General features: G+C 39.2%; 1 protein-coding gene across 1 annotated transcript; it reads right to left on the reverse strand.

Annotated features, from left to right (window-relative positions):
• Positions 1 to 3,764: 3,764 nt before the first annotated feature.
• Positions 3,765 to 13,315, reverse strand: sspn (sarcospan (Kras oncogene-associated gene)). Its single transcript, XM_032584567.1, has 3 exons — positions 12,781 to 13,315; positions 10,690 to 10,776; positions 3,765 to 6,477 (listed from the first exon to the last, which is right to left on the reverse strand). Exons 1-3 carry the CDS (start codon positions 13,006 to 13,008, stop codon positions 6,118 to 6,120), a joined length of 675 nt encoding a protein of 224 aa, XP_032440458.1. The 5' UTR covers positions 13,009 to 13,315; the 3' UTR covers positions 3,765 to 6,117.
• Between the last annotated feature and the right edge of the window lie 2,842 nt (positions 13,316 to 16,157).

The raw sequence follows: 16,157 nt of genomic DNA on the forward strand, positions 1-16,157 counted from the left end.
TGTGTAGATGCCTCAATCTTTTCTCATTTATGTTGTAGGTTTATCTTTTTTCCCAGACCACCTGTGAGTTCACTTTCTCTCATTTGCACCCAATTACCAGATGAAATAAATATCCTCATTTACACAAATAGTGCATTTCAGCTCGTGCAGTATGTGTACTCCTCTAGTAATAAAATTATACATGCTGCTTTTGTTCAGTTCTTCTGGTGTAATTGCAGTTTTGCCTGTTGTCACATCACTCTTTACAAATTTGAACGTATTATACGACAAATACACATGTATTTAACACCTGATTAAAACAAAACATTTTATTACAGCACCATCCTCCTGACTGGATTTTTAAAATTAAATCATTAATTTAAGAAAATGTAGAGTAATGTGGAAAAGAAAACCTTATGAAATAAATTCATTCATCAAAAATTACCTCAGACACAGATATTGGTGCTCTTTTCCAAGCTGACTGTGCAGGGATATTTAGTAATCTATGACTTTCTCTCTTGCCTGACACAAAAGGTCAGCTCAATAATTTAGAACATCAAAACTAAGTTTACTTCTGGGATTCTGTTCAAAAAGTAAAGCTAAAACAGATGCACAACAATAACGTTCTGTTTTATGTAACAGTTATCCTTGGTGTTTCTCATACATCCCACTAAAACAAAGCAAAATCATACCTATTAGCATAATGTTTAAATCCTTTTATTTATCATGGTGCTCTCGAGTTTTTGAGCCTTCCCATGACTGAATGAATAAGATGGAATTAAATTGTCAACAAATAATAACAGGCCTCTGAGAATCCAAATAAAAGCTTATAGAAGGTTGGAAGAAAACATGATCAGATTTTTCTGAGTTTTTGGTAAAAAAAAAAAAAAAAAAGTGAAAAATAACTCAAAGCCTTAGTTATGTAATGTAAAAAAAAAAAGTATTTAGACTGGTGTGCACATTCACCTTGCAGCAACACGTATAATAGAGTTAAAAATTTTGTTTATGAAATATATCATGTTGGAGCTCAGCAGAAAGTGAATTGCTTTGCAAGTGCCTAAACAGGAGTTCTGGAGAGCCTTGGTCCACGGCGGAAATTCAGCTCACAAGTGGATATCTCATAACTGGAGCTGGCTGATCATCTGTATGCCTGCACTTCTGTTCCCTGTTTGAAGTGATAAACGAATCATAGGGAGCAAACTAGTGTTTCATCCCGTCCCGTCATTTACCCTCCGCTGAGAGGACCATCCGTCTTTGGCTCTGGGTTTGTTGTTTACGCTGGCAGGCCTGCGTTCACTCCTGCTGCCGGTGACAGCCATTAAAATTAGTTCACGCAGTGCCATAATGGTGAGCAGCTGTCACTGTGTAGACATGAGGGGTAAAGTGCAGCATTACTGGAATGTGTTGCAGTTAGGGAGGGAGAGAGCGGGTAATATCAGGACCATCATTACTGTCTGGCAGAAGGATCATATTTGCCGTATTGAGATACTACTGTCAAGCTGAGAGGCTTCCCAAATTACCCGGCTCAATTTTACTGGATTTATTAATTTATTTTTAAACATTTTCACGTTCTCAGTGTGGACCGGTTTAACGAAGCAAACCTCAGGATTGTTTTTGAACATCTTTCTAGTCAAACCGCAGTGAGGAGTCACATGCTTGGCCTTTGTGTATTCAGTGGAGAGAGAGGGAAAACAGGGTGAACAAACACAAGATAACACAAACACCTCAGTGGCCGCAGGCAGTTTGACTGAGTCAGGCCTTTCACCAATAACACTCAGGCCTTCTGCACCATTCTGCAAGAATATTTATTTTCTGTAAAGATTTAAAATCATATACACAAATTCATCAAGATGTTTTTTTGTCAGCTGTGACCAAAACAGCCTTCGTGTCTGTTTTGGTCAGCAGTAGTTTTGGTCTGGATACCATTTTTTGCTAGCGAAGCACTAGGCTTTAGACGTTTCAGGATCTTCTGGATGAGTCATTGATGCCATTTGGAAATAATATTGGTAGGCTCAATATATAACCAGCCACTCCTGAGAAAGTTCATCACTGTTCTATGTTTTCTCCATTTGTGGATTGTGGCTCTCACTGTGGTTTACTGATGCCTCAATCCCTAGAAATGACTTCATAGACATTTCCGGACTAATGTCTAAATGTCATTGACTTTTTCTCTCTCTCTTTTTTTTATTTTTCTAGATCAGGGCATGATCTAAAAATTTTTTTACCTACTTAATGTTGTCAGCCAGGTGCTATTTAAGGGATTTCTTGATTCTGATACTGAAATTTGAAATTCAAATCCAGATATCTAAAATGTGTTTAAGGGTGACAATGAAGCAAGAACAAAGTGCATCTGGGGGTCAAACGGGGCAAATAATTTTTAACAGTATTGTAAATATTGCCCACTTCATCATGTTATTCTTTTTCTTCTTAGAACTCACCACACCTAAAACTCATACTCACACAGATGTATGGCTGACAAGTCACTCCTCAGCTGTCAGGCTTATAAATAAACTTGCCCCCATGATGACTGGCATGTGACTTCCAGCGTCTGGCTGTAAACTTTGAGCCTTTATGGTCACATGATGCATCGACATCACAATACAAAACAAGCTTGTGAAACAAAGTGCTGCAAAACAGTCTGCCCTCAGTCAGGCTCTTTCTTATGGAGCAGCCTGAGCTCACACTGTAAAAATGCATAATAATTAAAATCACCAGGAAATTATCCTTGCTGTGAATAGCTTGAAATCATGTTTGTTTCATCATTAGATATGCATTTAATTCTCCTGAACATATAAAATGAGTTGGTCTTGTTTTACATGTTCATTATATGTGTTATCGCAGTTTAACACATTCCTAGAAAGCCAAATGTTGTACTTAAGTTTTGATTTTGATTTTTTAAAAGAACAACCCTGTTTGTTTGTCCTTTTTGTGTAAACTCTAACAACATTCCCTCCTGTGTTTAGAAATACTGAACTTTCAACCACTGTTTAAACTGATGTAACTAAAAATGTCCCTTATAGTCCAAAGGTTCAGTTTTGGTTTCATCTGACCTGCGTCCAGTACATAGCTAAATTGCACAATTTAAAATGGACCTCTAACGGCTTTACTAGAACAATGATTTTCTTCTTGTATTAAGGCAAGATTTGTGGAGCCCACAACAAATGGTTGTCCTGCTAACAGATTCTCCCATGTAGAAAGTTATTTTCTATTTTCCCTGGAAAGACATGAAACATCCCACGGGTTTCAGTACTGCATGCTTCATCAGATTAGCTATAAAATCAGCATGAAGTTTACCATTCAAAGCCCTGCATGTATGGACTGCTGTTTCTGAGAGATATAATAAATGTCAGCTAATATATTTTCTTTTGACTTCACCCCATGTAAATGAACACAGATGAATTAAAAGTAAGGAAACTTATGAAGTTACGTCACTCCAGCTGCCTGTCTGAATCCCCCTTCCCTCCCCCCCAACGTGCGCCGCCCCCCTCCCTCTGTGGCTGCAGCAGTTTGCCTCCTACAGGCGGACTGAGTCATGCTGGCTACTGGCTTGGCATCCACCTTCACAAGTTAGAGAGGTTCTGCTTCCAGTCTCATAAAGGATTGTCTGTCCAGATTGTGTTGCTGGAGTCATGATAAGCTTTTATTACCACAAACCATGCAAAAGTGAGAGAGGTACATGCAGTGCTTCCCAAAAACAATTTGCCCTCTTTTTGGTTTTTGATTTGTTTTGAAATCATCAAACATTTTTTTTTAATTACGCCACAATAACCTAAATGAATAGAAAAGACTGTTCTCAAATGATGCTTTTATTATTAGTGGAAAAACGCCATCCAAACTAACTTGCCTCTATGGGAAAACGGAAATGACCCTTGTGTTAAATCATTATTTAACTGGATCCATATGAGAGTACCAAAGTTAAAACCACTTCTGACTAATAACATCACAAAGGCTTGTCTCACATTTGCCAAAAAAACCCAAAAAGTTTTGATTATCTACAAAACTTTTTCAAAAATGTTCTTTGGACTGACCGGATGTGCTCAGCAACTCAGGAAAAAAACAACAACATACCTACAATTAAACATGTTTCATTCTGAACCTGGATTACTTGTGCTAATTGATGGGACCATAAATTCTGCTCTCCAGCAGACGATCCTGAAGGAGAATATTCAACCATCAATTCATGACCTTAAGCTCTAGAACACCCACATTATAGATGACGACAAGAGTACAAAGCAAACCAGCAAGTCCACAACTGAACTGCTCACAAAAATGAATAAAATGAATGTTTTGGACTGGCAAAGTCAAAATCTAAACTTAGTTCAGCTGAGATGCTGTGGTAAGGCTTTTAACAGGGTAAAACTTCTTCACTCATTACCAGTTATTGCAAACATTGGTGGCAGTCACTGCCATCAAGTGGATTCTGTTTAGCTATTAGGTCTAGGATACTTTTCACACAAAGCCAGGTTGGTTTGGGTAGCTTTTACCTTTAATAATCGAATTATCATTTTAAAATAGTTTCTATATTTTCTATTTAATCAGATAATCTTAGTCTGATTAGACTAAAGGTTGACGATCTGAAACTTTTTGGTGTGCTAAAAAGACAACAACAGAAGAGAACAGATACTTTTTCATTGCCCTGTACTTGTTGTTTACCACTGAAGACTTCAGTGCAGAAGGAGTCAGGAAACCTGGGCCCATGTTTTGTTAATACCATGATCACAACCATTTTATTCTGTGAAAACTGTTTCTTAAAGCATAATGCAAAAACTTTATGTAACTTTGCAAATCCTAAACTGAGAACACAACTCCTGGTGTCGCCTGCGTTAGTCATGTAAATAAAAACTTGAGTGCAGATCAAAGGGACACTGAAGCAACCAGTCCTGATCAGTAAACCCCATTTACAGAGAAACCAAAGAAATCCTGCAAAATGCCGGTCTTTGAGCTACAAAACAAATACTGATTGCAGTGATGTGTCTGGGATTGCAGTTTGTGTACACAACAGCAAATGTTGTGTACACATTTGCTGTTATTTCGAAACAAAGCAAAACTTATGTAAAAGATTTTAGAAAAAAAAAAAGTTTTCTTTTCGGGTGCATAAAATCTTCATTTGGCAACACTTGGAAACTATGAGTATAAAGTTGTGTGCAAAACGCTATAATTATAAAATCACCACAATATTTGCAACTACAGAAAGATGACAAATTAAAGGAAGATATTACATTGAGAGAGTCTGATGTTGGCTCAGGACAAAACTGATGCTGATGTAAAGCTCTGACAAAAAGAGACACATCTTCCAGAATGAATGCCTCCCCCCAGTTAGGAAAAAAGAGGGAACGAATTGATCAGGTGAACGTGATACAAGTCATAATTATAAAGTTTTTTTTAACTTACGTTTAAATCAATGATCTCAATTGTTGAGTTAAGAAAGGATTAAATAAAATGATATGCTTTGTGGAAACTGCTATCTTTCCTGCAGAGACTTTTTCCAGTCAGGAATCAAAAAGGAGAACCCAGCCCTGCTAAGGAGGAAGTTTTCTCTAAAGACTACCCTGACCTTTTGGGTTGATACTTTCTGATTGGTCGAATATTCCATGTGTTTTAATTTGGCCTTTCCGTGTGTCATCTCATCTTATTTTCCATCACAACTTCTGTTAACGTCCGGTTGCACTGGGGGAGTACTGATTGCAAACAACACTGAAACTCAGTGAATCATGCAGCTTCAATCAGCTGAGGTCACACTGCATCCCCGGTTTCCTGGAAATATGAAGGAAACAGCTCGATGTTGACGGATTTTGTAGCAGCACTGTACAGTGGTTGTATAAAACCTCCTGGTTTTGTTACTTTTAAGATGCCGAACAGAAGCAGCTGCAACACTTCAACAGCACACTTGTAGAGGAGTAGCACATGTCAGCAGATTTATTCATTTCTTATCTACCCTGTACCTCGGTGAAAAGTTGAAAGTTCCTGAACGTTGTTAAAAAGTATCTCAAACAGTACGTTTTTCCTGTAATTTGTCACCTGTCTATAACTGACAGGAAGAGAAAACACATAAAGGCACACACCCAAAAGTCCTTTAATGCTAAGTCACACAGGAGAAAAATATGACCTCCACTGGACTCTGACTGAGCGCCCAACATGTTAAACTTTTTGCCACTGCTGGGTGGAGGGAGATCTGATCTGTGTCCCTGCGAAGAAGACCTGGTAGCGATCCTTCCACATGATGAAGGCTCCAGCGGCACAAACCAGAGCCTGGGCAAGGTTCAGCAGGATCTGGAGCAGGAAGTAAAAGATGAGCGTGCCAGTTATCATCTCGCAGTCGCTAACCCCCTTGTAGTCAAAGGTGCGGGCTATCGGGTCACTCTCATCCAGCACACACACACAGTCGTCTCCTTCCTGCTTGCAGCTGAAGCTGCTGGCCTGAGAGTGGTGATGTCCAGCAAACGCCACAACCAGCAGTGAGATGACCAGGCCAGTGGTGCACAGGATAAAGTACAGGAGCTGGAGGGGGGGATAGAAATACTGTCAGAAAAAAAGTATTACCCAAAGAAGTGGCTGTGGTCGTACGAATAGTTTGGGACTGAAATTTTTGATAATATAAACTTTGCAGCCAATTGTGAAACAGCTTGTGAAACGGGTTCTCCATTAATTGAACATTAGTGACCGGGTTTGATCAGGATTTTATTGAATCCCTTCTGTCTTTTCCTGTAGTTTGATGGTTTGGTAATTTTTCTCTGAGAGAAAGAAATTCCTTAAATCGCAAAGTTAAATGGTTTTCAGAGCGAGAATCTCTTCTGTATCCAGCATCCATTTACTGCACATTAATGGGTAAATGTCATATTTTAAAGTCTGAAAACCTAAGAAATAAAACCTTGTATGTTGCTGCTGTCCCAGACTAAAACAGGAAAACACTACCATATATGGATAATGTGTTAGCACCAATTACAGCACTGTGTATCTCTCACTATAATCGCAGAAGGTCACAAATGACCGTTTAATGGGAATGTGTCTAATGAGGATGTGTTCGCTTATTGGTGGCAGAAAAAAAAGCATAGCCCAGCAAGCCCATACTGTTACAAACATCATTTATCCAGGAAAGATGGGTGAACTCTGTAGAAGCAAACAGGGAGGTTGATTTCTTTTAACCTAACAGTGTATTGGAAACCCTTTAACCAGAGGATTATAAACACATTCAATCTTAGATTTGAGGAACACACCAAACCTGAGGGATGAAGGTACAACAGAGTTTATGCCTCCACTAGGACATATTATTCAGGCAGGTATTGAACAGCCAGACCTTTGAGATGACAAAGTTAATCAAGTCAGAAAACAGTTTCTACTTTATACAACATCTGTCCTAAATCAATTTCCTTAATATTTAGCCACAATAATTAATTCCAGCTGTTTGTTTCTCTGTGTCTGGGCCAATAAAGGGAGACATAGTTTAACGGCAGCTGTATTATGAGACTACAGTATATCACTATTTCAACTCGTTTCCATTCACCACATCTGTAGAATCAGTTGGCAGTAGCTTTTTAGGGATAGACTATGTTCAAGTGGGAAAACTACCTTCGGATGGCTTCGAGTGACATGACAGCCGACATCCTGGGAATAACATTTTAAGAGCTCTAGTCCTGTTAAACTCTCATGAGTCAACAGACTGATTATGTGGAGAACATTCAAACATAAAACATAAATGCACTGCTTGCTATGATAAAGTAAAATGACACAACTACCAGGAGAAACAAGCTGATGCATGTCTGTGAAACATGGTGGTCAGAACTGAAGCAGAAATGATGACTATCTGAAAGCAGCCAGAGTATTGCTTTATTACAATTTTATGTAATTTTTTTGACATTTTACCTTTAATATTTTCTCGTCTGGGTAAATTAAACATTCACTTTATGTATTTAAGTACAAGTTGGTGGCTTTGTTGCTACTGCATCAATTTTGGCTTTCCAGAGGGAATACCATCAGTGGAAACTTTCGGTAGCACTGTCAACTATTGTCTTGTTCAAAACTGTTACACGTTTTAGAGCAATTTTATCTCTCTTCTTTTTTTCTTTTTACAACTACAACATAATTATGCCTATTAGTCAAGTATAATGACTGCTGGGTTCATTTTGCAAAATGGCTCTTTTGCAGAGTGTCAGTCTTCTCATTCCAAGGATAATTTTCTAGTCTCCAAGTTAAGAATGGTACAACAAACAAGCTTTGTTCTGCTGTGAATGAGTGAAACTGCAGCAGGTTTTACAAATGGTGATGCCCTAATCATAATTCATCAATTTTAACAGCTGTATTTGTTTCAAATACTGTAAACATCTTTTTGGCTAATATGTTTTCTCGTGATATTCAGGGTAGCTTGTTATTGACATGTACATTGTGTTTAGATTTTATGTTTGATTGTTTCAGGAGTAGAAATAAAGCAACCTGAACCTGAACCAGTGTGTTTTTATATGGTGCGCATATAATTTGCCTTTTGCTCAACCTTGTTGTCTCATGATCGCCCCAGAGTGCCAAAACCGTGGCTTAGAAAGAGATTCTGGATCAGAGCCTGCTGAAAAATTCAGTTCAAAGAGATTACCCACAATACTGCAGGGCGAGGTCTGACCCTCAGCCCAGCTTTTAGCACAGAGGAGACACGACACAATGCCAGCCACCGTTAATGGATGTCCTGTGTCGGTATTCTGACCTGCAGAGATTGTCTAAAAATACATCTGTAAAATGTGACAGAGGCTTTGCTCGATCTCAATAACACTAAACCTTTCGTCTTAATCCATCACTTATATAACAGGAGCCCTCATTCACCAGCACGTTTCAGCCTCTGTTGGGGAATTATGCAAGTGATGAGTAAAGATTTGTTTGTAAAGGCGTTTATGTTAATTTTCCAGTAGCACACAGGTTTGAGTGGACAAGCTGCATGAATATGAAGGAAGCATACTAACTCGACTGACACTGTGTGAATAAGTGTTCACATCCCTTAAACTTTATCCAGTTTATTAAACAGACAGACAGGAAGTAACGCACGACTGTAAAGTGGAGGAAAATAAAATAAGGGATGGATTTCTAACATTTCTAAAAGAAAATGCTCTGCCTTGAAAATGTGAAAAGTGTGGTGTGCCTGTTCAGTCTAACCTGTCTGAAATGAGAATAAAGGGAGGCCGTATATGCTCATTAATCTTAGTATAAATCCAGATGTTCTCTGAAAACCCCAGAGGCTTACTAGAGAACATTAGAAAACAAACTGCATCAGAATGAAAATAGCAGACAGGTTATAGATAACACTGTGGAAAAAGAAAGCACATTTTTTAAAGCACTAAGGAGTCTAATCTGCAGTTTGCCATGCAGGCAACACAGAAAACATGTGGAAGAGGTCAGGTGACACTAGAATTCAATATTTATGACCTGCATGTGAAATCCTATGTGTGGAAAACTAGCACTACCATCACACATACATGGTACTCTATCAAGCTACCAAAGGCCATTAACACTATTAAACATGGTGGAGACACTATCATGCTGTGTAGATGCTTTTCTTCTTCTCCAGGTAAGCTGGTCTTATCAGGTTCTCATTTGTCAAAGTATTTAAATACAAAGACTATTTCTCCCCACTTTTCAATGATGCATTTCTTAATGTTTTTCTATCACACTAAGTCCTGTTAATGTTTTGTAGGTTTTGTTAGCAATCTGAAAAAGTGTGAAAGGAGGGTATGAATACTTTTGCGAGGCAGTGCATGCATTAAATGCATGTAAATGGTGCATCAACAAGCTCTGTGTGTAACTTCATCAAACGAACATGAACTGAAACAACAAAACAGGGAGAGCACACACCGAATCTGTTGTTGAATCGACTCACTTCCGCATGTTTGACCTCTGCCAAGAACAACTGAAGTGAATAAGCAAGCTGCTTGAAAAGCTATAAATTCTTAAGCAAGAATGAAGATGATGAAGCTGCCGGAATAAACAGCATCAATAAATTACAGCACATTTGTTTCAAAGGCCGGAGAAAGCTGCTCTGGTATTCACATGATTACCAGTGGAGTGTTTTGTTGAGGACACAACATCGGTACTGAACAATAAATAGCGACAAGAGACACATTCATGTCCTGCAGAAGTATTTTGTTTGTCTGTATCCTGACGAGTAGATCTTTCATTGCGGGACCTTTCTGCATGCCACTCTCTGCTTTACAACATGTATAAAGAATGTAAATTAGGTTTAATCCTCATGCTTTTAGTGATCAAGACCAAATTTGTACATTTGTGCTAAAGAGCTTTGAATCATCTTTACATCCTTACAGTATTTACATATTTCAGCATGTTGTACACCAGGGACACCGACAGACAGAAAAATTTAAGCGATCCCACTTCTTTGGAAAAACAACAGTGGACTGATTTTAATTGCTTAGAAATTCCAGCTGCATGCATTGCGTGGCTAATTAAGCTGTACAATCAAGTCGAATTAACGAAAGTGCTCCTCTACTCATAGGGATTCATGTGGAGCACTTTCATACAGGAATGCAGTTACAATCTTTTCGCTCTAACAGCCTGTGTGAGCGGGTAAAAAAAAAACGTTTTCTGCACAGACCAGCCGCCTGAGATAACAAAGAAAACAACTGATCGGACCTTTTTTTTTGATACTGACATCCACCAGAGCTGCTCCTTTTTTTTTTTGCAAATTTTACAGCATTTCTAATAGATGGACTGAAAACTCACCTTAACAATAAACTGTGTAGATGATCTCTCATCTGGCTGGTAGGTGATGCAGTAGAGGAAGAACCCAACAATAGAAACCAAACAAAGCTGAAACGATAAGGACATTATTTAAAATCTACTAATCAGATTCAGAAAACATCAAGAAAATACTTGTTTTGGAGCAACAAATGGGTGTGGTTAACCATTTCAACAATGTTACAGTCTTTAATATGTGACTTTACTTGCCATTATATATCGCATTGTAGGCACAGAAAAGAAAAACAAAAATTTGGTCTTATTTGTCTCTAAATATTGTATGATTCAGCAGTAACCAGCTCTCTGATTTCATTACTTTGCTTTTCTCCTTTCCTCTCTCTGAGACACACACACACATGCCCACACACACGCACCCCCCACACTCACACGCACACGCATACAGACTCACACTCTATCTCCTAAGCGCAATTGGAGTCTTGTGACCAACGTGCAGCATCTTATTTGAATGTTTTTCCCAGGTTCTTAAGCACCCAGGATACTCTGGAAAGTTCTTGATGACCTCAATGTTTTTCACTTGGCTGAATCTCGTGAGGATCTAACTCGGGATGTTGGTGTCCAGGGATGTTTTCCAGAGCCGATGGCATCTGTGATAGGCTGAATTACAGGACCAAACGGGAAAAACATGTTTGTGTGACCTGAGGCCTTATGTAAACTGTATCTATTAAAACACTTTGAACTTTTTCACATTTTGCCACAATACATCTGCAGACTTTAATGTGTTTCATTATACAATAAATCCAAACAAAGCAGCACCATAACAGAAAAAAATCCTACTGCAGAACACACCAGTGGCGAGAGTGAAATGCAAAGAGAAAAACTTGGAAGATTTTTGGCTTGAGTTTGGGTTACTTTCCAAGATGAGTCTCCCAGCTGAAGAGGGAGAAACTGTGAATATAAATTTTCTGTCATATATTTTCAAATGGATTTAAGCCTGGACATTGGCCATTGATTGGCCTTTGTAACACGCCTATATCTATATCATTGCATTGTAGCTCTAGCTGTATGCTTATGACTGTTCTACTGGAAGGTGAACCTTTACCCCAGTCTCAAGTCTTTTACATTATCCTTCCACAAATGATATCCATATCTTTCCATCAACTTTGAGCAGCTTCCCAGTCTGTACTGAAGAAAGCCCTCTCAGATTCTTTCACTTGAGTTGTTTCTATCTGCAGCTCCTTCAGAGTTATCTTTGACCTCCTGGTTGCTTCTCTGATTAATCTGCTCATGATGGACTGAGCTGAGCTATGTTCAAAGTTTGAGATATTGTTTTACAACCTAACTCTGCTCCAAGCTTCTGCTGTTTGTTCACTGATGTCCTTTGACAAAGCTCTTAGGTAGCTTTTCAAGGCCTTTGGTTGCAGTGGATTTAGTGGTATCTGAGTGAAGGGGGCTGAACACAAGACACATGCAACACTTTTCAGATTTTCTCATTTTAAGCATAAACAATTTTTGAAAACTGTATGTTGTTTTCCTTCCATGTCCCTCTTGTGCGATTCACACACACAAAAAAATGCCAATTTTAATGCTCTTAACTCTAAAAATGTATTTTTAATCGTAAAATTAACCTTTAAATCTAAAAAAAGAGACTTGGATCAAGGTGTTTTAGAAATGATACAAACATACTTCTGCGTGGTGTAACGGAAATGCATGATGTGTATTCATGTCCGAGTTTGTGATAGGCCAAATGAAGAGATGGAGATGTATGCACATCAAATAACTGCAGGGTTTCTGTTGCTATACTAATGTGTTCATGAGGTGAACTGGAAGACAACATGCTGGGATTGGATGTTTTGGCATGTCTTCTGAGATTCTTGAAGCGTCTTGAATTTCTAACTCAGACAGTAGAACATGCAGAATCATGCAACTCAGATGGATCAGAGGCTCATATTCATTCAGAGGGAGGTTTATTTGAATGTGAGCATGTATATGCTAGGCCTGCTTGTGTTGGGAGACACTGTTGTCATGCACTATGGGTCATGCAGCAATATAAGTTATGGGAGATTCAAATTCCATGCAAACAAGTAGCTGATGGAAGAGGGAGTAGTCGGAGCTTACAATGATCCCAGCCCAGTGTGGAGTCTCCCGGGCCGTGAGTGAGGGGCTGATGGCCAGCATGAGGAAGGCCACGGCTGTGACAGCCACCCCTAGCAGCAGCTGCAGCAGGGCGACGAGCAGAGGGAATCGACACACTCTGCACTTATTGCCATTCTCTGGTGTTGGGCTGTCATCTCTATTCTTCTCTCTCTGCTTCTTGTCTGAGGAACCTTTCCGGCCCTGTCCCATTTTTCCTCGTGCCTTCGCACTCTTTCCGTGTTTGTCTTCAAGACTTTTTTCCAGTTCGTTTTCTTTGGGGTGGACGTGTCTCTCTGTTGCCTCCCTGCTCCCTCCCCCTCCCGTCTCCTCCCTGCCCTGACTTTACCAAGCCCAGCTCAGTTGCTATTTGAAAACAGAGAAAAGCTCTGAACTAATATGGAAAACATTTGGACTGGATTCCTACAGCAGCTCCGATGCCACATATAGAGCAAGCAACATGCTGAGGAGAGAAGGAAGAGGAGAGAAGGGGGAGGCAGCGAGACACAAAGGGAGCTCCCAACATACGACACAGAGGGGGTTTCTCAGGGTAACACAGGGAAAGTACAGAAGGAAATCAGTAGGTATGAGTTAATAAAAAGCCAATGGGGGTTGGGGTGAGAGGAGGTCACACTTGGTTAGAGCAGGAGTGACTGTATCACTCTTTGTGTCAGCACTGTTACACAAGAGCCATATGCTGCCAGCCAGAAAACCGTCACATGACTAACAGGAAGAAGTAATGTGATCACCAGGCATGTGAGGGCATTACAAGGGCTCAGAAATGAGAATCTAAATGTGCAAAACAGCAGCAAGAGTCACTGGTGTGAGAGCTCCGCACCAGTTTACTGCCTGGTAAACGGCAGTGTTTAAATTCCTGCCGTTTAGCGCAAAATGTTTGATTTTGATGGTGTGACAAACAGTGACTGGGAGATTAATAGAGAAGCACAAAGCAAAGCACGTGTTTGTGCACACAGCTGGGCCGCTGCCATGGTTACTGACAACGCAGCTCAGGAGGACAACCCTGCAGCTGCATACAGTAACAAGCTGCACACACTCCACTCTCCATATAGAGCCCTCTGCATATACACAGAGCAGGCATAACATTATGACCACTGACAGCTGAAGTGTGTAAAATTGATTATTTTGTTATCATGACACCTGTTACTAGATGGGACATCTTAGGAACCAAGTAAATATTTGGCTTCAAGGTTAATGTGTAAAAAGCAAAAAATAAAAACAGGGCAACCGTAAGGATTTGATTCAGTTTGACAGGAGTGTGTTCTCTTGTAGGGTGTTCCCAGACTGGAATGGTCAGTCTCTATCAAAAGTGATCCTAGTAAGAAGAATTGTGAACTGGAGACAGGGTGATCAGCAACCATGGTGCAAATGGGAAGTAAAGTCTGGCCTGCGGCCTCCAATCCAACAGATGGGCTACTGTCTCAGGTCACACTGAAGAATAAGTCAAGCTTTGTTCTGAATGAAAGTCACAACAAACAGTGCAACAAACAAATTATCCAATTAGTTCAAAAAGAAAAATTGAATAGCATTGGGAAGTTCATTTATTTTAGTCATTGAATTCCAAAAGTGAATCTAACATAGTATACGCACACAGAGAGACAAATGTCAAATTCTTACTTCTGATGTTTCCTATTATGACTTGCAGCAAATGAAAACTGAAAATTTGGTTCTCCCAAAATGTAAATATATTAGATTTAAATTTAAATCAATCTATCTCCCTATATGGACTCAGATGTTGCTTGGCTGAACAAAACAGAAGCAAAGTATTATAACATCATAGAAAGTTTTGACTTACCCTGGGTTAGTACTCGGGTTACCCCTTGTCAAACTAATCCTTTAATATCTAACCACAGCACTCTGATGCAGTCATTCATACAAAAGAGGCCTTAAATACGTATTTTGTACAAATACTAGATATACTTTTCAAGTGGTCTAGCATTTCTTCTAAGAAAAAACTTTGAGGTTGGGTGATGTTGGTGGTAGGAGTTTGTCCTGTAATTATTTGGTGACTGGTTCAAATCCCCTCTCTGACTGTCTCATTTCTTATGTCCTTGGGCAAGGCATTTCACCCACCATGCCTGCTGGTAGTGGTACCTCACCTCTGTCAGATCAGGGCAGCTCTGGTTACAATCCAGTAGTTCACCACCATCAGTATGTGAATGTGTGAATGACTGAATGTAGTGTGAAACACTTTGGGGTTCTCTGGACTTGATAAAGTGCTATTCAAGTTCAGACCATTTACCACTTTAATTAGATGGAGGCAACAAATCACCAAAATTTCATACTTGAAAACCATGTGTAATAAATATCTCTGCAAAAAGGTATGATTTTAACTTTCTGCTTTGGATTACTGACGGGAGTTAAATTTTCAATAATATGCTAGTTTATTAAGAATCAGATATAAGAACATTTGGATATGCAAAACGACATTGCATGAGTACAGACGATTCAGTGTCCCCATTCTGGTCATAATGTTTTGTCTGTTCAACGTTGTTGAACTTTCTATATTTTATCTATATTTTACCGGAACCGCTTTGCTTATTTTCTCCAAATATAAGGAGCTTATTTCTGTGTAAACTATAATCTGTTTTTTTTTTTATCTTAATCTTGGAGTAATAACTTATTCCATGCTGAGTGGCTTTTAAGTCCGTGCTGGTAAAAGACAAGTTTCGCTATGATGACACCTATGTTAACAGCATTTTTACCTTGCCTTCTGCTTTTCTTCTGGGGTTATTTCGCACCCATAGATGTTCATGTCTGGAACACAGAACCGATCTCCTTCCAGAACATCATGGAAGCTGGACATTTACATGCTGTTTATGCTGCTTATAATTGCTTGAAACATATACATGTGGCCCCTTCAAGAATCTGAAAATTGTTCCCAAAGATGAAATAAAGTGAGAGGACCACGATTCTCTTTCCGGTTTCTGAGGTGTTGACTAACAACACATAGCTGCTCCTCCATTTAACTCAAACGTTCAGATGCTTACAAAGTCATCAGACACTAACCTCTGTACTTTCCCATACTCTTTAAAGACAATGTGTTTGTTATAGTTAGACTTTTATGGATATTGTGAATTAATATCAATGTAATTATTTAACAATATTGATATTTTCTGGGTACTACTTGTTTAATTCGGACTTTCAAAGCAAGTTCTCAAACTACAACACCCAAATAATCAGTGGATTATTTGGATCCACAAATGACCGAGTTCATAAATCAGTACAGTATAAACGCGAGCTGTAAAGTTGTAGCAGACGACAGTGCTGAGCGCGAAAGAAAAAAAAAAAAAAACCCACCTGATCCACTTCCAAAAACTCTCGCTCTCTCCTGCATTCATGCA

Source organism: Xiphophorus hellerii, chromosome 2 (genome assembly GCF_003331165.1).
Source record: "Xiphophorus hellerii strain 12219 chromosome 2, Xiphophorus_hellerii-4.1, whole genome shotgun sequence".
Lineage (NCBI taxonomy): Eukaryota > Metazoa > Chordata > Actinopteri > Cyprinodontiformes > Poeciliidae > Xiphophorus > Xiphophorus hellerii.

Bases quoted from the DNA above. Each gene is read 5' to 3' on its own strand.
- sspn (XM_032584567.1), bottom strand. From the start codon at position 13,008: ATGGGACAGGGCCGGAAAGGTTCCTCAGACAAGAAGCAGAGAGAGAAG. The intron at 10,777-12,780 runs GTAAGCTCCGAC...TTATCGTTTCAG, and splicing joins CACACTGGGCTGGGATCATT to CTTTGTTTGGTTTCTATTGT. The intron at 6,478-10,689 runs GTGAGTTTTCAG...CCCCCCCTCCAG, and splicing joins CTACACAGTTTATTGTTAAG to CTCCTGTACTTTATCCTGTG.